The 25,302-nt window shown below is 36.6% G+C and overlaps 4 protein-coding genes across 5 annotated transcripts; 1 reads left to right on the top strand and 3 right to left on the bottom strand.

The window, feature by feature from the left end:
* Positions 1-812: 812 nt before the first annotated feature.
* LOC137742113 (zinc finger CCCH domain-containing protein 66-like) lies at positions 813-4,299 on the top strand. Its single transcript, XM_068481867.2, has 2 exons — positions 813-1,098; positions 1,780-4,299. The coding sequence occupies exon 2, from the start codon at positions 1,801-1,803 to the stop codon at positions 3,919-3,921; it is 2,121 nt and encodes a 706-aa protein (XP_068337968.2). The 5' UTR covers positions 813-1,098; positions 1,780-1,800; the 3' UTR covers positions 3,922-4,299.
* Positions 4,300-7,069: 2,770 nt separating this feature from the next.
* Positions 7,070-8,985, bottom strand: LOC137741316 (uncharacterized). 2 transcript variants are annotated; one of them, XM_068481037.2, is made up of 2 exons: positions 7,953-8,985; positions 7,070-7,441 (listed from the first exon to the last, which is right to left on the bottom strand). In XM_068481037.2, exons 1-2 carry the CDS (start codon positions 8,776-8,778, stop codon positions 7,107-7,109), a joined length of 1,161 nt encoding a protein of 386 aa, XP_068337138.2. In that variant the 5' UTR covers positions 8,779-8,985; the 3' UTR covers positions 7,070-7,106. The 2 variants fall into 2 exon arrangements, with proteins under 2 accessions (XP_068337138.2, XP_068337137.2); XM_068481036.2 differs by having other exon boundaries at positions 7,070-7,444; positions 7,953-8,982.
* A 3,156-nt stretch (positions 8,986-12,141) lies between these two features.
* Positions 12,142-14,610, bottom strand: LOC137741576 (omega-3 fatty acid desaturase, endoplasmic reticulum-like). The gene is made up of 8 exons (XM_088679360.1): positions 14,496-14,610; positions 14,003-14,379; positions 13,594-13,660; positions 13,409-13,501; positions 13,110-13,295; positions 12,929-13,009; positions 12,654-12,791; positions 12,142-12,555 (listed from the first exon to the last, which is right to left on the bottom strand). Exons 2-8 carry the CDS (start codon positions 14,356-14,358, stop codon positions 12,364-12,366), a joined length of 1,113 nt encoding a protein of 370 aa, XP_088535486.1. The 5' UTR covers positions 14,359-14,379; positions 14,496-14,610; the 3' UTR covers positions 12,142-12,363.
* A 3,247-nt stretch (positions 14,611-17,857) lies between these two features.
* Positions 17,858-20,595, bottom strand: LOC137741577 (acyl-lipid omega-3 desaturase (cytochrome b5), endoplasmic reticulum). Its single transcript, XM_068481271.2, has 8 exons — positions 19,986-20,595; positions 19,785-19,874; positions 19,447-19,513; positions 19,181-19,273; positions 18,757-18,942; positions 18,592-18,672; positions 18,314-18,451; positions 17,858-18,192 (listed from the first exon to the last, which is right to left on the bottom strand). The coding sequence occupies exons 1-8, from the start codon at positions 20,303-20,305 to the stop codon at positions 18,001-18,003; spliced, it is 1,167 nt and encodes a 388-aa protein (XP_068337372.1). The 5' UTR covers positions 20,306-20,595; the 3' UTR covers positions 17,858-18,000.
* Positions 20,596-25,302: the final 4,707 nt, after the last annotated feature.

Below are 25,302 nucleotides of genomic sequence, written 5' to 3'. Positions count from 1 at the left end.
TTTTATATTATTATTATTTTTTGTCTTATTATTTTTATAAAAAAATCAATATAAAATGTTGATATGATTTAACCGTAATCACATAAAATAAAAATGAATAGGAGTGTATGAGAAGTGAAATGGCAGCCGGGTCCCAAAAAAATTTCCTAAAAAAAGGAGACAACATAAATGAGAGCGCCCACGGTGGTAGACTTTTCTGCCCAATTTATTTACCAGGAAAAAAAAGAAGACGACTACTTTGCTCCATTTATTACGTCATTTAATTTATAAAAATAATTCAAAAATTAGGTGCAGGCGTAACGAAAGCGAGGATTCTAGAAAGCATCGAACCTCTCCCATTCGTCGTCGATGGCTCCAAGAATTCCAAAGCGCGCAGTGCACAACGACGTCACCCACAACTGATAACCTCACCCCTCCTTATCCACGATCCAACGCTGACAGACAAACCCGCATCGAACAAACCGTTGAAAAAACTGCGCTCCACCACGTTGACTCAACTCCTCGACAATTAAAATCTTCCCGTCACGCATTCGTTTGTGAATGCGGGTAACGATGGCATGATTTAGAAGCGAATCGGTTCTTTTTCTCTTCGGTAGCACAGACGGTGGAGGTTCCGCCACGTCACCACTAAAAGACAAAGTGCATTATGCGGTGACAATCCTGGAATATGAACACATCACTTTGGTGAGGTCGGTTTCACAGTATCGTGGACACGCGGCAATCTGTTACTCGATGCTCTTAGATATTTAAAAAAACCAGGGGGATCCACTCAGAATTTTAAAAATAAAATAGTTTATTTGGGGTTTCTATTTAATTTAATATTTTTTTCTGTAAGAAAGAAAAGAGGACGAAGACGAAGAGAGAGAGAGGAGAGCGCTTTCATATTTCATAGGCTCTTTTTTTTGACTGGAGAAAAAAAAAAAATAAATAAATAAAAAGCATAAAAACTCAAAAGGAAGAAATGAAAAGTCTCTATCTTTTCTAATAGTTTGGTCTGTTTTTTTGTAGGGTTAAAAGAGGAGGTGGGAGGAGTTGGTTTTTTTCCTGAGCAACTCTCAAGAGTTCTTTCTCCTTTGTATATCATTTCTCTGCAATAAGGTATGCCCCTGCTCTTTATTTCTCAATTTCTTTTGTATTTTCTTTGTTTAATTCGATTATTTGGGGTGTAATTCCACTTGGGATTTTTGTTTTCTTGGAAGTTTTTGTTGAATTTTCTGTTTGGTTCTTGAGAAAATGGGATTTTTGAATGAAAGCTTGTTTCTTTTTCTTTGATGGGTTTTGTTTGTTATTGGTTGGGAGTTTAAAAAGTTGGAAGAAGGAAGTAGAAGAATTGTGTTTAGTTGAATTTTGGTTTTTTCTTTCTCTTTGATGGATGTTGTTATTTATTGGGAATTATAAGTTTGGAAGAAGTAGAAGAATTTGTGTGAGTTGATTTTTGGATTGTTTTACTAGAAGGGGTAGAGAGAGAGAGAGAGAGAGAGAGCTGTATGTGAATTTTCTTTTCCCAGTTTCCCGGCAACCAAACAAGTGGGTGTGTGGTTGTTATGAGTGGTTGTGTTTGTTGGGTTTGTAACAGATTTCTGTTTCAGTTTTTGCTTGAAATTGGTCAACATGTGTGTTTTGACAATATGGTTAAATGATGACACCAAAGATTGAATTTTTATGTTTTGATCAAATCCCTTGCACACCTTTGCAAGATTGAAACTTTCCTCCATAAAGTGCCCATGCTTGTGATCTTTCTGACAGAGGGTGTTTGAATTGATGTCTTCTTTTTTATAGGAAGAGACTGTCTTGACATCCATGTGCAGCGGTTCCAAGAGGAATCCTTCTTCCACTGATACGATCATGGAGCGTGAGAAACAAGAAGGGACGCGGTATAACTTTTCGATTTTGCTTGAACTAGCGGCCTGCGATGATCTTGAAGGGTTCAAAAGGGCTGTAGAGGAAGAGGGTCTTGATGTTGATGAGGCGAGCTATTGGTGTGGGAGGCTGATTGGCTCGAAGAAGTTGGGGTTTGAGGAGAGGACTCCTCTCATGATCTCCGCTATGTTCGGTAGCATGAACGTGTTGAATTATATTCTTCAATCCTGTCTTGTTGATGTTAATAAAGCCTGCGGTTCAGATAGAGCTACTGCTCTTCATTGTGCTGTTGCTGGTGGCTCTGCTGCTTCGGCTGAGGTTGTCAAGCTCTTGCTTGCTGCTTCTGCTGATGCGAATTCTCTTGATGCTAATGGAAACCAACCAGGTGACTTGATCGCACCTGCTTATAGTTCGAGCTTCAGTTCGAGGAAGAAAGCTTTGGAGGTCATGCTCAAGGGTGTTCCCAGTATTGATGAACCTTTTGACTTCTCGGAGCAAATGATTAATGAGACAGAAGGGCAAGAACAGCAAGAGATGACAACTCCTCGTGCTTCAAAGGATGGAACAGAGAAGAAAGAGTATCCTGTTGATCTTTCTCTTCCGGACATCAAGAACGGGATTTATAGCACGGATGAGTTTAGAATGTATACTTTCAAGGTCAAGCCGTGCTCAAGGGCCTACTCTCATGACTGGACAGAGTGTCCATTCGTCCACCCGGGGGAAAATGCAAGGCGGCGTGATCCAAGGAAATATCATTACAGCTGTGTTCCTTGCCCGGAGTTCAGAAAGGGGACCTGCAGGCAGGGAGATGCTTGTGAATATGCACATGGTATTTTTGAATGTTGGCTTCACCCTGCCCAGTACCGTACCCGTCTTTGCAAGGATGAGACAGGATGCACAAGAAGGGTCTGTTTCTTTGCTCACAAGCCAGAGGAGCTTCGCCCCTTGTATGCTTCGACAGGTTCTGCTGTGCCTTCTCCTAGATCATTCTCAGCCACTGCTGCTTCTCTGGACATGGGGTCAATTGCCCCGCTTTCCCTCAACTCTCCATCCATGATGATTCCTCCTGCTTCAACTCCGCCCATGACTCCCACTGGACCTTCTTCTCCTATGAGTGGAAACATGTGGCAGAACAATCCAAACTTTGCACCCCCCACTTTGCAGCTTCCAGGTAGCAGATTGAAATCTACTCTGAGTGCTAGAGATATGGATTTTGAGATCGGGATGCTTAGCCTGGAGAGGGATCGTCGAAGGCAGCAACGCTTGATTGATGAGATATCCGGTTCCCCATCTAGCTGGAACAAAGTCTTATCTCCTGTGTCGCCCTTTTCTGCCTCTGGGAATCGAACAGGGGAATTGAATACCATTGGAGGAGTGAACCCTACTAACCTTGACGACATTTTTGGATCTCTTGATCCTGCAATTTTGCCTCAATTTAATGGCCTTTCACGGGATGCAACAGCATCCCAGTTACATTCTCCAACTGGGATCCAGATGCGCCAAAATATGAACCTGCAGGCCCGTCCCAGCTACTCTGCCAGCCTGGCATCCTCTCCTGTACGGGCTTCTCCGATGTTTGGAGTTGATGCATCTAGTGCAGCTGCTGTTTTTAATTCAAGGTCTGCTGCATTTGCAAAGAGGAGTCAGAGCTTCATTGAGCGTAGTGCTGGCAACCGTAATTCTGTGGTTTCTTCTTCTGCTGATTTTGGAACAATAAAGCCCTCTAACCTTTCAGATTGGGGCTCGCCTGGTGGCAAATTAGACTGGGGTATCCAGGGCGAGGAGCTGAACAAGCTGAGGAAATCTGCTTCTTTTGGATTCCGAAGCAGCGGGAGCAGTTCCCCAACAGCTTCATCCATGATGCCAACAAATGGTGTTGAGCCTGATGTATCATGGGTTCAATCTCTTGTCAAGGATGGACCTCAAGCCTCGCAACAACGCAGGCAATTTGGGTTCGAGGACCAGCAGCAGCAGCAGTGTCACCCTAACAACGGAGGTCCAGAGATGCTCCCCGCTTGGGTGGAGCAGCTTTACTTTGAGCAGGAGCAGATGGTGGCTTAAATCGACAAATCCCCGGATTGCTCCTTTAGTTGACGTTTAACTATATGTTTTTCCTGCCATTTTTTAAATTTTTATTGTATTCATCAATTAAGGTTGAAGGAACCGGAGAAGAGAGGAAATAACCCGACGGAGAAGAAAGATGAGTCTGCAGAATGCAAGTTCTGCAGAGTGTTTCCTTTGAACTAGTTCGTCTTCATTGTAGTTTCCATGTGAATCTCAAACAGAAAAATGCTGAAAAAATTGAGAGATTTCCATGTTAATCATTAATTATCAAGTTAATTAATATGTTTTTGGTCGATTGTATACCTTATATGTATGACCAGCTCTTACAATGATGAATTATTCATAAATTCAGGATATTCATATCAATTTGGCCAACTTTGTGTTCTCGTGCTGAATTGTCTCTGAGCATTTACTTGTCGAGAAAGATATCTGAAACCTTGGCTGTCATCGAGTGCGTAGACCCGTGCATCACTATTTCTCATCCCGTTATCCACGATGAGCGAGGGATGAGACGGGTGATGGGAGACAGTGACACATACATTTGGTGACACGGCAAAACCTCTTTTGTTTGTTTGAACTTGGAAATAGAATTCCCCCCACCCACACCCAATACGGCAATACCCATATTGTGCAATCAGAAGGATCCAGCTTTAGACTTTACTTTTCGGAAAATGAATTTCACACACCTCCTCTTCTTCTCCACACTCACGTTCATTTGTATCTGTTAATTCTCTTTCGATTCATTCAATCTAAATGCCCAAAATAAACATAACGTATGGCCTTATGTTTTCCGTCTCTGGTTTTTCTTTTACGATGTTAATTTTATCTTTTTCTGAGATCTGCATAGTACTTTCGGCTTTCCAAAGGTGAATCTCCTTCCCAGTCTCCCCAATAGGTGATATTTTGTTGAGCAGAGACATAAAAAGGCAGACCTACTATCTCTGCTTTTTCTATCTTTCAATCTGCTTTTTAGTAGTTGGGTAATTGTTAGTGGCATGAGCACTAGATAAAGAAAACGATTAGTGGCTTCAGTCCCAACACCCAGAGATGCCTTGGCCCACAAGTATCAACTTTAAATCCAGGGAATTTGATTTTCTTCCAGTTTCTACCCACTTAACTTCAAAGTTCAAACAGTAATATCACAACACATGTACCCTTTTAGATTGGGGTTGAACTACCTACTTTATTGCGAGTAAAATAAATCAGAAACCTCCTTTAACGGTGTTTTTTTTTTTATGGGGGGGGGGGGGGGGGGGGGGGGGGGGGTGGTGGGGGGTGGATACGGAAGAGGTGTCACCTACTTGTTGAAGGGGCTGGTTTTTGACATGTATGTGATTTCTATTGGTTAAATTGCAAAAGAAGAAAGCATCTGTTCTATTTTGATAGAAGATAAATGGTTCGTTTAGAAGTGCATTTAAAATGACTGAAAGTGTTTTTTGTGAAATTGATTTTGGGTTTCAAAAGCATTTTAAGTGCTTTTTTAGGAGAAGCACCAGATATATATTTTTTTGGGAAAACATTTAAAGTGCTCTTATAGAAGGATGAGGATCCCATCCGGATCCAAATGGTGGGAATCCTAGGGATCCTTACATCCTAACCGTTCATCGTATATCGTGTGGTCAGTTTTCGTCAAGTACTATTTGTGTTTAATTTTAAATAATAAAATTCAAATGATTTTTGACCACGCAATATACGATTAACGGCTAGGATGTGAGGATCCTTAGGATCCCCACCATTTGGATCCGGATGGGATCCTCATCCCTTATAGAACTCATTTAAATTTTTACTAAGGATTGGTTTCAAAAACATTTTTTTGCCCAAAGCATTTACAAACATGCTCAAAAACTTGGCTAGGGGTGCCTAAATCACACCATCTGTTAGATACTTCTCATAAAAGTACGGTACTTTCTGTATTTTGATCTTATTCAACTTAGTTTCGATGAAAGCAGCCCTAAATAAATTGTCCTACTGAAATTTCCTTTAGAGTAAATCTCGAGAAATTAATAATTTTTCCTCTAGTGTACCAATTCCAAATAATTGCTCATGAAACTTGATCATACATTTTTAATGGAAACTTGTTGCTCGAATTGCTTGACTAGGACCTGCCTCTCTTGGAACCCTAGTGGCTAAACTTGATACCCAAGGGGAAGATGTTCCTCTTTTAGTAGAGAGGATTATAATTAAGAACCTTTACAAGGGCAAGCTCTATAGAGAATTCGCTTTGCAACTGGGATATATCTCGTTGTGTTTATAGTATTGATTATGTGTATATGACACTCGTCACAAAGATATTCTATGTTAGTAACAAATTTTCTTTAAGTTTGCAATTTACATAATCAGTTTTGAATGTTGAATATGCAGTTTATAATATACTAATGAAGAATAATATTTGGCTACATGTTTATAATCAGAACTGTTCATATTATAAATCATTTTATAAAGATTGCTTCTCCAAAAAAATCAATTAAAACCAAGGTCGTTTAGTTATTAAACTGTATAAAACCAGATGAACAAAATTTGTAGAAGTACTACGAACCATCCATGTATGTACAACAATAGATGGACTAAATGACCATTTTTTAATTTATTTTTGCAGAAATGATCTTTATAGAGTGATTCATAATGTCAATGATTATGATAATAAGCACAAAACTCTAATTTGAACACAAAAAATTTTGTATAAAAGTTTCTATTCATCTGAGTAGCCAAACATTCTTCATCAACGAAAGCAAAGTTGAGGGGAAAGAGTTTTACGCGACCTTTTAATCATGACTGTCCATAACTTTATTAAAATATTAATCCCTAGAATCTTTAGCCCACTGGTTTGAAGTTTGAACTCCTAACCCTTTTGATGATAAATGAATTAAGTGAAAAAGTCTGCATTAATTTGTTTGTGCAGAATTTTGAATCACAGTATAATATCATTCCTCTTTCTTGGCATAAGAATCACATCCTTAATTATAATATTCAATTACAAATAAAGGATACTTAGCTTGGCTGTAAAATCCGACGTTGTTAAGTTGATTATATAATGTGTCTCTCTTTGCATCCAAGTTCGAATTAACCCCAAGTAATTTAAATTTTATAAAGCCAGGTGATACTATCGCTGGAATGAAGAAAAACTACACTTTTAGTAAATACAATATTTTGTTGGTTAATTTGATTTATTTTGATGCCAAAATTTACAAAGGCTGTAAATCTTGCAGATTTTGAATTTCCATGGCAAAGTCAGCAAATTGATCAACAATCTCATCTAATAATTGACCAAGAATCTGTGACTCGAAATCTGCACCAATGCCTGCAGAAGTACCTTCAAAACTCCACATGCCCTTGTTTTGTAGGATCCAATTTGAACCGATCAATTCGGCTTCAGTCAGCCTACAAATCTCACTCCACATCCCAATGTGCTTTGCTCTGTGGAATTCTTTCTTCTTTGATCCAAGACATTTGCCTTCTCTTGTCTTTTTTCTTCTTGCATCACCACTTGGACCATTTTCATTGACTAAATTTGAATCTTCTTCTGTCACAAGAAAAATAATCTTTTTAATGTATTTAACAATATTCGACTTGAGGCTGCTCTAAACTGTATAGAGAAGGTTCGAAGTTTGAGATATAAATGGAGCATATTTCCTCTAGCCAATACGACTATGCTTACACAGTGAAAACCTTGTTAGGTGGTGTAATATTCAAAGTAGGGTTTGACTAACAGATGTAGCTAAGGGTAGGGTTTTCGTGAGTTTTTGGTAGGATTTTGTTGATGGATCAAAGTTCAAGCACCAATTTGAAATGAACTCTAAATTTTGGTTATTTCTACTGAACTTTAATAAAAAAACAAAACCAGAAGACACTAGATAGACATTAATCCATGTATATAATAATACAGGTTCAAACCACTTTACTGTTTAGCGTCCCTCCAATTCTATTTTTGAATCGAAGTTTAAACCATACTTAAATAATTTACAATTGACTAAAACCAAAACAGTTCAAGCTTAAGTTGAAAAATGGTCTACAGAATTGAGGGGACAAACCTGAAGAAGGGATTTCTGTATCAACAAGAAATTGGCCACCATCGAGAACCGAAACCGGGCTTAAATCTTCTGAGCTGAATTCAGATTCTACATACTTAAGCACATCACATATAGTTTTCTTCTTCTCTATCGTCTTTGCAGCAATTGAAGTACTTTTGGAATCTTGACAAGAAGTGCTTCTGCTTTTCAGCATCTCTTTCCCATTCAAATCGTTCAAAGCCCTTCTGCTTTGTCCTTCTTGGAGTTGCTTCTTATTCTCTGCCTTTCTTTCTCTTCTGTTTTCCGTTTTTTGGCTTCGTCTCTTTTCACATTTCCTCCCTTTCGATTCTGTTTCCTTGCTTTTCCTCTCATTCTCAAAGCTGAGAATAAAAAATTCCTCATTTTCTAGCTCAAGAAATGTAGGCATCTCTCTAAATGATCGAGTCGACTTCATCCCGCGACGCTTATCAAACCGGTCGACAGAATTCATGGATTTGCTGCGTGAAATTGAATTTTGGGTTGATTGGCTGCTGACCAAGTTCCTGTCTGGAATTGAATCCAATCCCATCAGCCTTGCCACAATGCTTGGACTGGCAGAGATCTCTGTTTTATCCTTGGAATTAAAATCTTGATCTCTGGAACCAGATTCCACAGAATTTTCTTCTTCTCCTAGGATGTGATCAGAAGGGTATGTGGGGAAGCTTCCCTTGCAGAGAATTCTGCGTAAAATTCCAGAAATGCAGCCCGTGGTGGCGCTTTTTGAACTGCACATTGTTGCATCAAAAGCAGTGGAGTTGGATGATGATGAGCATGAAGAAAAAGAAGGGGAAGAAATTAGCAACTTCATGGAAAAGGGTAGTGAAACAAGCACAGTTTGGCGAGTGAGTGGGAGTTTGATTTAGCGTAGTTTGAACTTTCAAGTTGGAAAAAAGTGGAAAAAAGAAGAACGAAGAGGAGTCGAGAAAAAAGCAGTGACAGAAGAAAAAGAGAGATTCAAATTTGTTTTGTAGCAGCAAAACTGCATAAAGTGTCTAGAGACAAAGTGGGAGAGAGAGAGAGAGAGAGAGAGAGAAGTGGCGGGCACTGGATTTGAATATGGGGGTGTCCAGGAATATGTTACCATGCGCATGGTAAAGTCAATTTTGTACGACATTGTTGTCGCATGGTAGATTTAGTCATATTATTGAGAGGAGTGTTAAGTAAAGCTGCCGGCTGTAGTGCGTCTGTGTGGTGGTGGATTCACTTTTGGGCGAGTGAAGGTTGTTGCTATTACTTGCTCTTTTGCAACGGGTATTATCTAAAGTTTCATAGAACTTGTTACACCTCTTCAAGGGGGTATAGTATTTGGTAGTAAAGTTAGATTTGCTATGCTATGTAGGAAAAACACATCCCCAATAGAGGTGCCAACTAGTTAGCAAATTAAAGAATTAGCAACTGACTAGTTACTACTTCTTCCAGTTAGAAAATTGGATTCCGCAGGATATTTATTTAAAAGTATTCTTTAGTAAAGAGTTTGAATATAAAATTTAGGCCCCACAAGATAAAATAAAGTTAAGATATTACTATTTTAAAGTGAATGATAAAATTTGAAGAGTGGGTTAGAATGACAAATTTTTGAAATAGCATAAAAGTGCCAAATAGGTTAGCAAATGACACTTTTACAGAAAGATTTTGCTTGCTCCTTTGGAGACACTCTTATTGTGTAACCTATTTGACAAAAATTCCTGAGATAGTTAAGGTAGGATGAGAAAGGGCGAAGTGTTGTAGCTATCCACTATTGGGTTGGGAAGGAGAGAAATATTTGTGTGGATATTTTGCTCCCTAGAGAAAAAATTTCAGTATGCATTGTTGTATTAAGATGATTGTTAACTGTAAATGCATGTGCGACTCATATTCATTAACGACGGGCAATCACCTTCGCTTGTTGGTTTGTCAGCTCAATAATTAGTGTACATTAGTGTGTGTTATAATATGTTACTATTGGGCTGGTCTATGTTTATGGAGTTATTTTGTTTTTACTAATTAGGTTTGAGAGATGTGGGGAGGATTGAGTGTTGTGACAGGGGGATATATATATTTTAGGTCCGGTAGCCTCATTGTATCGAGTTTCTGATTTGCATCACAAGATGCTGACCTTTCCCTGCTTTGTTCAAACTGATGAGCTAGCTTGTTCCCCCCGACCGGCTCTTCTATCATCTGTCAACTTCTTTTACCTTTAGGTTTGGTCCCGTACAGAACAAAGCAAGTAAGATTATTTGATTTATTTCTTGGTATACATGACCTGATATCATGCTATCCCAATACACTAAAAAGTTTGGACTCCGAATATTATGCATGAATTTAGTGCACAGGAAAGTTAGAACTCATATATGATTTACGAGTAGTATTAAAACTTAAATTTGAGTTCTAATGAAAGATTGAAGTCTAAAGTGGAGTTGACGTCAACGGAAAAATATGTTATTCTTCTTTTGCTTTGTCAAGATAAACTTCATTAAAAGTAGGTGATGTTACTAGAGGAAGATTCGAAATTAGATGTAGAAAAAGTACATACTTCTTTGGTCAACTTGATTATCTCCAAATTTGGTGTTACAATAAAGAGCTATAATCGGTTCAAAGTTTACAATATACAACCTTCATTGTTAAACCCCTAAACTGTATAGGAGAATATCTTCAGATTGGGTGCATAATTGACAATCTGAAAATATCATCTTGCACGTTTCTTGATACAACTGATTTAATTTAAGCAAATATGTCCACCCAAATTTGAAGAGTTGTCGCATAATATTTTACTTTATTTTTTTTTGGCGAAACTGTACAAACTTCAAGTAATGCATCATGGATAATTTTCAGAGGCTCATCAAACAAACAAAAATTCATGCTAAAAAAATAAGGCCAATTTGGCTAATCTATGTGCTACAACATTGGATGTTCGTCGAACATGAATGCTGCAGGAGTAGGAGAAGAATCTCAGGCCAGATTAAATGTCATCTATCGCCGGGCTGAGAGGAGAGTGGTCTTGTCGGAGACTACCCACTGCCCGCCCTAAGAGAAGATAATCACTTTCCACGGTAATGTGATCAGAATGCTTCTCCAATGCCAAACTGGTCCCCAGCGTTGCATCCAAAAGCTTCAACCAAGGCAGCATCACGTCAATGGAAGATAACACATTGTACACAGTAACCACTAGATTTGAGTGAACAATCAGAGTCTCAAATGAGAATCATTTTTAACTTGGTTTAGAAACTTAATGCAACATATTAACTACATTTTAGATTGTAATTTTGTCACTCAAATGTAATTAATTAAGCATGAGTGCCAATATCATGGTGGATCTTATTAAACAATCCAAAACCACGATCAACGGTTGTAATCCCTCCTCAAGTAACTCGATTCCCGCAAAGAAATGAATGAATCCATTTTACTAATCAATAAACCCCAGACAAAACGCTAATATCATTGTTATGTACATAAACACAATGCTAAACACTGTCATCTTGCTATGGATACCAAGGGAGATTTTCTTTCGTAACACGGTGATGCAAGTATGTGACAATGTCCGACCACATCACAGGCATATAAACAAAACCCTAAATCGATTTTTAAGGTACTAGCTAGATTACTGACTAGAGAAGATAACAATCTAAACCTTTTTTTTTTAATAAAAATGTACGATATTCGTCAAGATGCCGATAAAAAGGGAAAGCGAAGAATGGAAAAGGCAGTGTGAATCTAATCGCTTTGCTGCTACCATCCAAACTTCTGTAAAACGTCTCAGTCATCTAATTAAACAAGTAATAACCAAGTTAAGAAATTAACGTATACTGCAAATTGCAAAGCAAGAGATCCTAAATTAAGGAAATTAAGCAAGATACCAACCCAAGACTCATCTTTCTCAACATTTCCATGGTTCCGATGGGGAGTCATGTGGCTAGCTAATATAGTAATATTTCCCCTGCAAGATTATATTTTGTGATGGAGGCTTCACATTGTACCAACTCTAAACCCTAAACCATATAGAAGAGGATATTTAAAGATTAGTAGCATATAGTCACAATCACTACTTAACCAAGTTGTTTCGATTAAGTTAATCAAGTCGAATTGAGACTGATTTGGGCGACTCTTGCGTTTTATAGTAAATATGTGAACCACAATTGGTTAATATTGCATCAAATACTCGTTAGGTTAATTTGTTAGAGAATTTAAAATATCATGAAAAAGGAAACGACGACATTGTTAGACATGTACTTACATATTCAGATCCAAAAAGCTTAACATCAAAATTAAGTGACAAAATTACAACCTCTAATAGAATAATTGTGTAGAAACTTCAGATAATATGTATATAAAAACTCGATAATCCAGAAACTTAAAACAACACACAACAACTAAGGGATTGCCTTCATTTCTCCACAAGATATCATTACCAAGATGATTAATTAGATTTATTCTTAGAAGCTTTAAGACGCTGAGGATCTGTCTGATAAAAAACTATTTCTCCATCGTCACTGACATAGTTATCTTCATAGATGCTTGTAGCCAAGATCTTGAACAAGTGAAACGGAATTGGCCCTGATTTTTTTGGCTCGCGATAGTACTTCCCTAGAACCGGCTTCGCTGCCTTCGTCTGCAAAAGAAGTAGGTATTCATGTAAATCAAATGTACAGACCAAGTCTGCAAAGACAAAAAATCAATAATTTCAATTGATAGCTAAGGATCACTTACTGCTTCTTCCAGGTGATAATGTGGAATTTGAGGAAACAGATGATGTATAACATGGGTACCAATATCATGATGGATCTTGTTAAACATTCCGTAATCACGATCAACGGTTGTAAGCCCTCCTCGCAGGTAACTCCATTCCTGCACCAAAAATAAAACAACATCAATTTGCAGTACTAAATGGGTATAATATGTAAGAAAAAGGATTAATCATCTTAATAAACAATTGTTATGTACACAAGCGCAATGTAAAACACATCCATACAGAAAAGTTTTACCTTGCCGCGATACCAAGGGAGCTTTGTCTTGTAACCATGGTGATGCAAGTACGTGACAATGTCCAACCACATCACAAAAATCTGTGAAAATATAGTGCATGATCAAATTATAGACATAAACAAAACCCTAATTCTATATTAAGTTATTACTAACTAAACAAGAATTTTAAAATGAACTCACCCAATAAGGAACAAAATATAACTTAAGCATTTGAATAGGGCTTTGCACAATGGAGAAATACAACAGCAAAGCAGCAGCTAGAACAACCGAAGCAGTTGAAGTTATAATATCAAATCGTTCATTCGGGGAGAATAGGTCACTGCTTGGATGGAAGTGAGATCCTTCTTTACCAGGAGATCTATAAAACTGCGTTAGTGGACAAATAAAAGTAAAAGTTAACAACTAATTATCAAACAATGAAAACCTTAACAAAACTGTGTAACTAGACAGATTAATCCCTCAATTAAATTAACTCTCACCAGATAAACCGGATAAGCGAGGAACGGAAAAGGAATTGTGAATCTCAACGTTTTTGTGCCATTATCCAATTTTTTGTAGAGCGACTCAGTCATCTGAAATAGATAATAACCAAGTTAAGAAATTGAAATATTGAAGATCAATAGAAGTTGCAAACCAAGAGCACTAAAATAAGTAAAACACGTACTGGAACCCAAGACTCATCTTTCTCAACATTTCCATGGTTCTGATGGTGAGTTCTGTGGCTAATTCTCCTGCAATATTCAGATATATTGTTGATAAAATACAGTAATTTAAGAAATCATATTTTTAAAACACATTGTAAACAACATTACAAACACATCCATCTTCTGTTAGGGACGTGGTCATAAACATAACTAATAAACATGGCGAAGCATTACTCTAAACATTTATAAACATTGTTGAAATTTGCTACATTCGTCTAAAAACATGTGAGCAAATCGTGATCATTGATGCACTTTCAGACTATTCAAAGTCAAGAACCACTCACATGCGCATAGACACAAACCCTAGCGAAATTCAAGAATGTTCAATACAAGGTACAAGAATTTTAAAGAAATATATCGAAAACCCACCAGCCATGATAAGGTACAAGAATGGCAGAGTGCAAAATATGCCCCACAAAATTATTCAGCAAGCGAGAGTCTGAGAAGCTTCCATGGCCACAATCGTGTCCGATAACAAACACAGCCCAAAACATGGTTCCCTGAGCAACCCAGTAGATTGGCCAAGCATACCAACTGTCTAAGTATTTGGCTATGGCTGCCATTGCAAAAACGACCAAAACATCCCAAACAGCATAACTCAAAGACCTCCATGGATTCTTTACCCAGCAGTGTTTGGGGATTGCATCTCTGATCTCAGCAATCTTGAACGGTGGAGGGGCACTTGGGTCAAAATCAACTTGGTCTCCGGTCACATTGGCTACCATTTTTTCTGCAACCAACTAAGACTTACAAGTAAATAAAAAATAAAATAAAAATAAAAACCTAAATTTAAAAGTTGATATTTAAAATATTTCCAAGTTTAAACTACAAGATATAAACACAATGAAGGAGGGCAACTTACAACAGAAACCTTTTGAACTCTTTGGACTCTAGAGAGATTTCTGAATTAAGAAGTTGGCTATACTTATATGTGTTTAGGCTTATCTAGTTAAGGGAATGATAATCGAATCGAATTAATGGATTTATGAATAATCCATTAACCATCTCAAGATCCAAAGAGTTGTATTCAATTGGAATTTGGAGGGATTTTAATTTTTTTAATGAATTTAGGGATATTCAATCAGGATTTTAAGTAAGACTCTGAAATTCAATCTGTATTCAATCAGGATTTTAAGATAATTTATTAAAATCCTTAGAAATTTGGGTGTATTCAATTAGGATTTTAAAGAAGTTTATAACATTTCAAGTGTATTCAATTAAAATTTGATTTTAAAGAATTTCAAAAAGTTGAGGAATTAGAGGGAATTTGAAAGATTTTGTAGAGTATTTTAAACATTCACAAATCTCCCATCTCCCCATGAGATTTCGAGAGAATTGAATTAAAATTTTACATCGAATCTCTACAAATCAATTAAATTCCATAAAAATCCATAGATTTATAAATCCATCAAAATCTCTCAAATTCCCAATTGAATACACCCCCAAGTGTCTCAAATTTTAGGTTTATCATAATTTGTGTTTCATAGTTACACATTCGTTAATTCAATTGCGCCCATTTATTATTTTTTTTATGCACCATTGAAAATGTAGAAGTTAGAAAGAATAATAAATCCAGAGAGTCAGGAACTAAAAATTAAGATAAATGTTAAAGGAGCTCTCTCAAAGTGGAATTCTTCATAAATTTTCTGCTACCTCATAATTTAACGTTAATTTTCATGCCTAAAACATTGTGCCAAAAACATGAGGTGGCAAAGATTTCATAAAGAATCTCACTTTTAAGATACCCCCGGAACAGTTCCAAAAAATTAAACATGATGAATTACAAGTGAGCACTGTATTAATAAAAGGGGTACATTCTATTAATGGTGTAAAAAAATTTGATAGAATATGTGACCCATTTTGCTTTTGAATATGTACCTCATTGCGGATTTCCCTCTTCGAATAATTTTATATTGGACAATTCTCCACTTAGAGAAATGTGTTAACAATTTTTGCACTAACATTTGCATTTGGATCTTTCATCTTAACAAATGACACATGACATTTTTTTTTCACAAAACAACAAGAACTTTATCCTAACAGTAAAAGGTGATCCATCTTCATCAATAAATTTTTTACTTTATTAGAAAATTGTTATTAGCACTCTAAAATTTTGATTATGAGACTTCGAATTTTATACAATCAGAAAACAAAATATATTTGTAAGGAGTAGAAAATGAGATTTTTTTAGTACTTTTAAATAGTTAATAAAAAAGTATTTGACCATATGATGTGAAGCAACATAAATAAATTATGACTAAAAAACTTTAATCATAAAACATCCACATCTAAACTTAAAATTTAAATTAGAAAATGAATTATGATTAAAAATATTCATTTAACATCTAATATATTAAAAAGAAGGTTTTCATTTTTTTATTTTTTTTAATACATCAATATTTTTATACTAAGAGAAGAGAGAGTTCGACTAAGCCTCACAATGGGCAGCCTAATTTGGTATCGAATTCGTCATCCACGAGATTCGAACCTAAGACCTCTCACTTCTAAGCGAAGAAGAATATCATACCACCAGACCGTAGTACTGAGTGGCTTAAAAAGAAGGTATAACATGTTCAAAAACACAAAGGGCTATGATTTATATTTCAAAATTTAGGAAAGAAAAAGCTGTGAAATAAGAAGAATATTCCTCAAACTAAAATTATCTTGTGTTCATATTCTCTTGCATAAGAACAAAAAAAAAAAAAAAAAAAAAGATAAACTAACTTTACAATGATAAGGCATATCTAACTGTGGCTAAAGAGTGTAGATCACTATGTTTGAACTCTAAATATTAATTTTTTTAATGTGTAGCCTTGCCCATATTTTTATCTCCAGCAGTATGGAGCTGTACACTAATAACTTATTGCATTTAAAGAAAAAAAGAGATAAGAAAGAGAGAGAAATTACATGTGGTTCCGCAAAGTGCTTTGTTTGCTAATTGTAGTTAACTCCAGAGCTACAAGTAGCCAGCTCTGCATGTTGATTAGGATATGACCCTTTGCTGACTAACATACAACTCACTTGCTGGAGATGGCCTTTAAAAATTTGAATCGACCATTCCTCATGGATAAGGAAAAGAAAAACAAGACGCACTTGGGTTCTGTAGTAAATTGGTAAGGATTTGTAACATTTGCCAAGTAAAGCCTTGTTTCTGTTGTCTACATACTGTGATGCGTGCATCCATCTTAAAACTAGGTGTGTGAGTTTTCTTGTACACAATTTATATAACCCACCAAATCTCCACAGCACCACTGCCTTTTTTTCTCTTTGTTCGTCTTTTTTCTTCTTTTGGCACAGAGAGCAGACAGACAGAAATCCAAGTTATTATAGTTTTGGTAATGGCTGGTTTTGTGGTTTTCCAATCTTGTTCGTTAGCTGAGGAGGAAAACCCCACGAAATAATCAACTAACCAGACGTTTAGCACTTCCTAAATTACTGAAACGATGCTATTTTTGGTGATGTTTTAGTCTTCATCCGGGACACGTTCGTCATGCGGCAGCTGAAATGATGTTCAATTTTTGGGTGGCTAAAGTTTTAGATTTGTAATGATTCTTCTTGTTTTTGTTTGTAATTCGCGAGTTTACTCGGAATCCTCCCTTATAGATTGTTAACTGTGTTACTAGACCAAATAGTTAAAGGTGATTGTTCTTGTTTTGTGACACGTAATGCTAATGGCAAAAACTCGAAATATAGGTTTAGGTTTAGTTATAATTGCAAAAGTTTAAAACATAATACATGTCTGTTGTCGTGGATATTATATCGATAATACGTTGGTATGTTATTAGTTACATTGATATCTGCACATTATCTACGACATATCGACCGTCCACGTTTGTACATAGCGGATACCGGACTATTAACATTGAATGTCCAAGTTGACGAGAATTCTAACTTTTTCCACATGGGAAGGATGTGGGCTTTAATTTGCAGTTGCCTTGGGCTTGGCCAGTATATACTTTTAACCAATCTTGTGCTTCTTCGTTTCTTTTTCAAAGAAGTGAGCATTTAGTCCATGTCTATTGTGTTCACAAATCTGAAGTTTTCACATGAAAAACTTTGGGAGGTTAATGAAGAAATGAAATGTGTTTTTTTTTTTTTTTTGGCCATTTCATCTACCCTTCGGCCTCGTTTGTTGTCTAAGATTTGCTTGGATAGAATAACTCAAGGAACGAGGCCTAAATCGTCATAAAACTAACAATCTAGAATAAATACTCCGAAACAAAATTAACCAAACCATTGTTTATTTGCTAGAAACTAAACCAATCACCAAATACAATTATCCTTCTCAAGGTTTGAGGCAGATAATGCAATACAGAAAACAATTCATATCTGCCATTTCAATTGAGCAAACCCCAAAAAATGAAAAATCAATTGGACTTGCCTTTGAGACTTTTGAAAAGCTTGGGGTCTGTCTGGTAGAATACTATGTCTCCAGTGTCACTAACATAGTGATCATTGCTCATGCTTGACAACAGGTTATCGATCAAGTGAACCGGAAATGGCCCAGATTTCTTCGGGTCCCGGTAGTACTTCCCCAGAACTGGTTTTGCTGCCTTTGTCTGCAATACAAGCATGTGAATGTAATGAGAATCAACAGGTAGGGCTAAAGGATTGCAACTGTAAATTGTGAAGGGATGATTAATTTGTTAAAGTGGGGAAAAACACGGTAAAGTAACATACTGCTTCTCTTAGGTGGTAGTGTGGGATTTGAGGAAAGAGATGATGGATAACATGAGTGCCAATGTCATGGTGGATGTTGTTGAACATTCCATAATCGCGATCTACAGTTGTGAGGCCTCCTCGTAGATAACTCCATTCCTACACAACCAAACCAGGAGAGGAAATTAAAGCTTCTTAAATAAAATCTCCAGTTTTTGGGTACTATGTTCTTCACTTGCAGCATGTAAATTAGCATCCAAGAATGATCAATGTTGTTAGGGTTAATGTATCAATTTTACCTTTCCGCGGTACCAAGGAAGTTTTTCGTCATAACCATGGTGATGCAAATATGTGACCATGTCCAACCACATTACGAAAATCTGCAAGTAAAAGTTTATGAGAATTAGGAAAAATAAACTCTCTGCAGGCAAGTGTATATTATCATGAAGAAAAACTGAACTAACCCAGTAAGGGACACCATAAAGCTTGAGAATTTCGACAGGGCCTACGACAAACGATAGATAGACAAGCAGGGAAACCATCATAGTCCAGCAAGTAGTTGATGCTATCACATCTCTCCTTTCATTTGGGGCAAACAAGTCACTGTACGGATTGAAATGAGAACCTTTCTTCCCTGGACTTCTAGTCCACTGAAAGCGAAAGCCAACCAAGCCAAAAAAGAAGCAAAATTTAGCCTTCACAGACCATCACAAAAACACAATTGAAGCTAAACAGTACACTACTCTCCCGTTTTCTCCTTCCGCACTCCGCCCCTTGTTTCTCGCCCTTGATTTTCCTTTGCTTAATTCAATCGAAGGGCTAGAAAACAGAGGAGTGCGAAAATCACTCGTCCGAAAATATATGAGCAATAAAAGATGGGGTTCTCACCAGATAGAAAGGGTATGCAAAAATGGGGTAAGGCACCCTGAATCTGAATTTTCGGGTACTTTCATCGAGACTCGAATAAAGCTTCTCAGTCAGCTATATCGACAAAGATAGCGAAAAACAGACAGCTTAATTAGTTACTTATCAAAGATTAAGGCAGCATCAGCAGATTCAGATTCCAGAACTAGTATTTCTGTTTGTGCAAAGTAAGAGCATTGTGATCAATTTACAAGTAGATGGAAGGGTTTGAATTAACAGGAAGCACTTACAGGAACCCATGACTCATCATTCTCAACATGTCCATGGTTCTGATGGTGAGTTCGGTGGCTAATTCTCCTGAAGAAATCATATGAAAATGTGACTCAGATTTCAACCAAATAAGAATTCAAACATCAAAAGCATAAATGCAGGTAGTGATTTTCACGCTCTCGTTTTCTCCTTCTGCACTTCTCTTGTTTCCGTCGCTTGTTCTCCTTCGAATTATTGAACCCAAAGGCTAGAACAAACAGGATAAGTGCAGGGGAGACAAAGGGGAGCGCGAAAATCACTTCCCGGAAAACATCATTGGAACCAGGTAATGAAGCAATGAAGTTTACGAGGAACCAACCATCCATTATATGGTACAAGAATTGCAGAATGCAATATATGCCCCACAACTGTGTTCAGAATTCTACTGTCTGAAAAGCTTCCATGGCCACTGTTCAATCAAAAAATAAATCACATTAGAACCAAGCAGATGCAGAAAAATGTAACAAAAAAAAATGCTGAAAAATGTGCATAAATGGAGAATGAAGTGAGTGAAAATTACCAATCATGTCCAAGAACAAAGAGAGCCCAGAACATGGTTCCCTGAGCAGCCCAGTACAAAGGCCAAAGATACCAACTATCCAAGTAAATGGCAGCAGCTGCCATGGCAGAAATGGCAAACAAATCCCTAAAAACATAGCTAAGAGACCTCCATGGATTCTTGACCCAGCAGTGTTTGGGAATGGCAGCTCGGATCTCAGCTATCTTGAATGGAGGAGGGGCACTTGGGTCGAAATCTGCTTCGTCATGGTGGTGGTTATGGATCCCATTGACGCCATTGATGGGCTTGCTCTGCTGCTTCTGAGGCTGAGTTTCCACCATTGTAGCAAAAGTTGAATCCTTTGGAGGAGGAGGAAACCACTGGTTCAAAATCTCTGTATCCACTGCGGAGCGGACAAGAGGGCTGCTACAAGCAGCGAGGTTAAGGTTAGAAAGTTTATATTTATAGGCCTAAGCACAGTGCAATGATGGGTGCACCCTCGAACGGTGCACCCTAGAGAAACTTATTACAAGATTTCATTGTGATAATATCTCAGATCAATCATGTATTGTCGTATGTTTTAACTTTTCAAATGAGACTGGTGATTGGTTTGAGAAACTGGCACAACATCTCGTTGCACAAAAGAGAAACTTACTTATAACAAAAACCCTGATCAACAATATTCTTAGTCCATCACGCACTATTTTGCATTTTGTACTTCATGCATGATAGTACATAATTGAGTTGAAATCCTGGCAAACGTCATTTCATTACCTGAAAGAGAAACTTACTTACAACATGGATTTTTCGAGCGACAATACTTCAAGTTCAACACGCAGTGTCTTATTTTGTTACTTCTCCCAATAGAATTGGCTTGGGATTACATATTTGGGTTGAAATACCATCACGAAAATGCAAAAATCTCTATGCTTGGGTGAATATGGTGCACCCATTAATGGGTTGGATTAATACGGCTTCATCCTGAGTGCACCAAGCAAGAGTATACAGGTAGAGTATCTAAAATCAATCACACACTGTTATACATTTCAACTTTCGCATATAACAGTGTGTGTTTGATATAAAACGCCTCGTTGCATGAAACTACTTCACACGTAAGCAGACACATAAAAAAAATATCTATGCTTGTTCATGGTGCACTCTTAGGCCATATCTAACCGATCCTGCCAGAGGGCCATATGGCCGAAAATAGCCCGAAATAACATGAAAATCGTCTCCAACCGAGGGCTAGGTCAAAGGGCTCGTGGGCCCCACCAGGCCAAAAAAGGAGAAAATGGCCAACCGGCTAGCCCAACCCAACCAACCCCAGGCTGATCCAGCAGTTTGAATCCAACGGCTACTTGCTAACGCCAGCTAGCCGTTATATTTGAATTATTTTTTTTCACAAAATTTTTTTTTAAAAATTAAAAATTTCTATTTTTTTCCTATAACTACCTAAGTCATTAAACAATATTAACATTAAGTAACATTAAACAACATAATAAAAAACATTTAACAACATGAAACTTAAACAACATTAAAAAAAACATTTAACAACATAAAACTTAAACGCCTACTCCATCTCCATGCTTATTTTGGCCCAAAGATGTGCAACAAGATCCTGTTGTAGGTACTTGTTTGTGGCACGAAAACGTATCATCCATTGACAATCCATAACATAAAACTATTGAGGTAATTTAATTTAAGTAACCATAGTAATTCAATTAAAATAGGGAATTGTTATTGGCACTCCAAATTCCTCATTCTACACTCCAAACTTTCTATATTTAGAAAGAAAAATACACTTGTGAGGAGTGTAGAATGAGATTTTTGGAGTGTCAATAACACTTCCCTTAAATTAATAAATTATGTTTGGCCCTTAGGCCCCTTCGGTTGGAGATGGTTTTTTTGTCACAAGACTATGTTTGGCCTATGGCTCTCTGGCCCCTCGGTTGGAGATGGTAAGAAATATGGTCTGACACTGTTTATTAAAATATTAATTTTTTAGAGGCTATAGGGCCCTCTAACCCTCTTTCGTTTAGAGATAGTCTTATATTTGTCACAATTTGTGGCCTTTTGGCCAAATATTACCTCCAAAAATTGGACATGAGGCAGCCTGCCATGTGCAATTCTCCACCAGAGCCTGAAGGCCAGCTGTGGGTTACTTGTCGATACTATCCCCATTGCCCACTACAGCTTTGGTTCCTAGCTGCGGCCAATGAATGGACCAACACCTTTCTGCCACGGGACTCAGGAACTCAGGGATTCAGTACCAATCAATTGCTACCATCAGATGATATTGTTCAACTTTTTCCTCTCTTGCTGATCCGCTTGCAATGATCCGTCAGATTTCCGTCCTTGTTGGGTCCGTTCTCTTCCTCCCAGTGCTCTGCTTCCGTGGCATCCTAGGGACTTTTTTGAAGTAATTTTTTTTTATAGACTACATGATGTAATGGTTGATGGTTAATTTTTTATTTTTAATGATTTAAAAAAGCAGTCTATTGATCGATCTCCACATCATGTGTTTTACAAAAAAAAAGAATCAAAATTTTAGTCGCCTTAGCATCACCTTTCAAACTATCTCAAAATAAGTTATTGTTGACACGGGAAATATTGTTTTATTTGGTTTTTTAAGGAATGAGAACCTTACCCTCGAGAGACTAGCTATACCTCAAATTAACACACTTTTGTGATAGTCACTAACTAGTCCTCTTGCTAAAATAATGTTACTAGTGTTGTAGGAAATGCTCGACTTGCTTTTGAGAAAGTTTGAGTGCCAATTTTGTACAAAAAATACAATCATTCACTACTTTAAATAATAATACCGACAACCATAAATTTTCTCAGAAGTGAGCAGTGAGTAATGGTGTGGGACGTAGTAGAGAATCAATTATAACAAGAAACAAATAAGGTGATAAAATTGCCACATTTGAGCAATAGGGTTGGATGAATCATGGCTGTGGTGGGAGAATGCAGAGAAAATTTGATTAGCTTCACTAACGTGGCTATGTGGCTTTGGCAACATATATAAAACATGGATCGAGATTCTCTTCGAATTTTACACTCAAGAGTTCACGGATCCAACAATTTAGACTGTTCAAGAGACACATATATTTGAGCATTGGAGAAAGAGATTGTGGGTGAGATGGATCAGTGAAATAAGTTAATGAGGACACAAGATTTAAATTGAACAATCTGACTTGTTCGGTCCACAAACATCAGAGTGTGAATTCCGTAAAGGATGCCAATTCATAAAAGATAGAGCATCATGGTTTCGCGATGTAGTAAAAAAGAAGATGAAACTTTAGAGGATATTTAGATTGAACAATCTGAGTTGTTCGGTCCACGGACATCGAAGTGTGAATTTTGTAAAGGATATCAATTCATAGAAGATAGAGTATCATGGTTTTGCGATGTAGTAAAAATGAAGATGAAAATTCAGAGGATATTTAGATTGAACAATCTGAGTTGTTCGGTCCACGAACATCAAAATGTGAATTTCGTAAAGGACGAACATCGAAATGTGAATTCCGTAAAGGATATCAATTCATAGAAGATAGAGCATCATGGTTTTGCAATTTAGTAGAAAAAGAAGACTGAAAATTCAGAAGATATTTAGATGAGAATAAACTTTTTTATTGCATCTTTTAAAAAAAGAGAGGTATGGGAACTTGGATGGAAATGCCATCCTTCATCTTCAAGTCTGACTTTGGCAGCCTTTGGTTGTGCCGATTTGTCATACATTTTTACAGATTACGCTTGGCACAAAATGGTTGGACACCCCATGCAACCGAAAGTGCGTTCTTATTTTTGTATTTTTTTTATAAACCATAGAACAAGTAAATCATACATGTAAAGGTCTTGTGAAAATCATTCGAAATTCAGTATGAGTTTCTCCTATGCCTACAAAGTGTTTATTATAATGCCTATTAAGCATATCGTGGTAACACTTGACATGTTACATCAAAAGCAAGCGACATATTTTCTCAATAGCACTTATCATATTATCTCGACATATATCGATATTTGTTGATATTTGTGTAACGTAATTTAACTGATGATAATGGATAACTGAAAAAACTTTTCACGCTTCCTGCTCTGTTTTTATTAAAAATACTTACTTTTAACACTGGACCTCTCAATATTTAAATCCTGGCTCACAATTGGTTATACCTATAAGCTAAGAATTCAATGGCGGAGAAAAATACTTAATAAGGTAGAACCAATGTCCCTACCCTCCCTCTGCCACTGGATAGGGCAACCAAAGTTTTTAATCTTCTGGGAAGTCATGAAGTATGACAAATATTATTGTTAAGTCCTAAGCTTTAAAAAAAAAATTGTTAAAACGATCATACATGCAATATTGCTGCCGAATACCAGATATTGTGGAGAAATAAGAGAAAAAAAGGGCATGGATGTAGTGGGATAAAAACATGAATGAATTTTATTTTATTTTTAATTTTTTAACTAATTGTTATATAGGCACATGATTGAGACTTTGAAAAATGGTATGCTACGTCTCATCGACCAAAAAAAAAAAAAAAAAAATTAGAGATACCACATAATTTGTATTATATGTTATCACACTTTTTTAATAGAAATTAGTAGCTCGTTTGAAAGTGTATTCTAAATGGCTAAAATTATTTAAAGTACTTCCTACAAGAAGTATCAATTATGTACTTTTTGTAGGAAGCACTTCAAGTTTTTTTTTTTTTTTAATATAGAATTTACTTGTATTTTTATTAAAGATTGATTCTAAAAGCATTTGCATTAAAAATGTTTTCAATCATTTTAAAAATATTTTTAAAATAATCCTAAAACCGTGTATATTGGTGAAACTTACCTTTATTAAGGAGATTATACATAGTGCAATTTCCAAGCCCAAAATTATAAACCAGATAAAAAGCCTTAGATATGCGACAAAAAATCCTACAATCCCAAATGTAAGTATAGTATTCAAAGTGCATACTAAAAAATCCACTCCCTAGTACCATCTTTTTCCGTAGAATAATTTATTAAGAAGGCATATGCTAGTATCTCTTTCGCCCTTTTTTTTTTTTTTTTTTTCGCTAAGAAACAAATAAAGCACACAACTCCTACATCACCATGCATAAAATAAAATAAAAAACTCCTACATCACCAAGGCCCCATATGCCAAAACTTAATTTGACCAAAAAAATATACCGAAATTAAAAGCCAGAGATGAGGGAGGAGGGTATGATCCCAAATTTAGAGAGAAAAATAAGATATATTAATAGCATATATTTTGGTTTGTCACATCTGGTAAAGAAATATTAATTAACAGAGGTGTGCGATTATGTATACTTTTTAGCAAAATATC

Source organism: Pyrus communis, chromosome 11, assembly GCF_041283825.1.
Source record: "Pyrus communis isolate YQ-2024b chromosome 11, ASM4128382v1, whole genome shotgun sequence".
Lineage (NCBI taxonomy): Eukaryota > Viridiplantae > Streptophyta > Magnoliopsida > Rosales > Rosaceae > Pyrus > Pyrus communis.
Note: the sequence above shows the minus strand (reverse complement) of the source record. Positions and strands in the feature narration are given on the sequence as shown.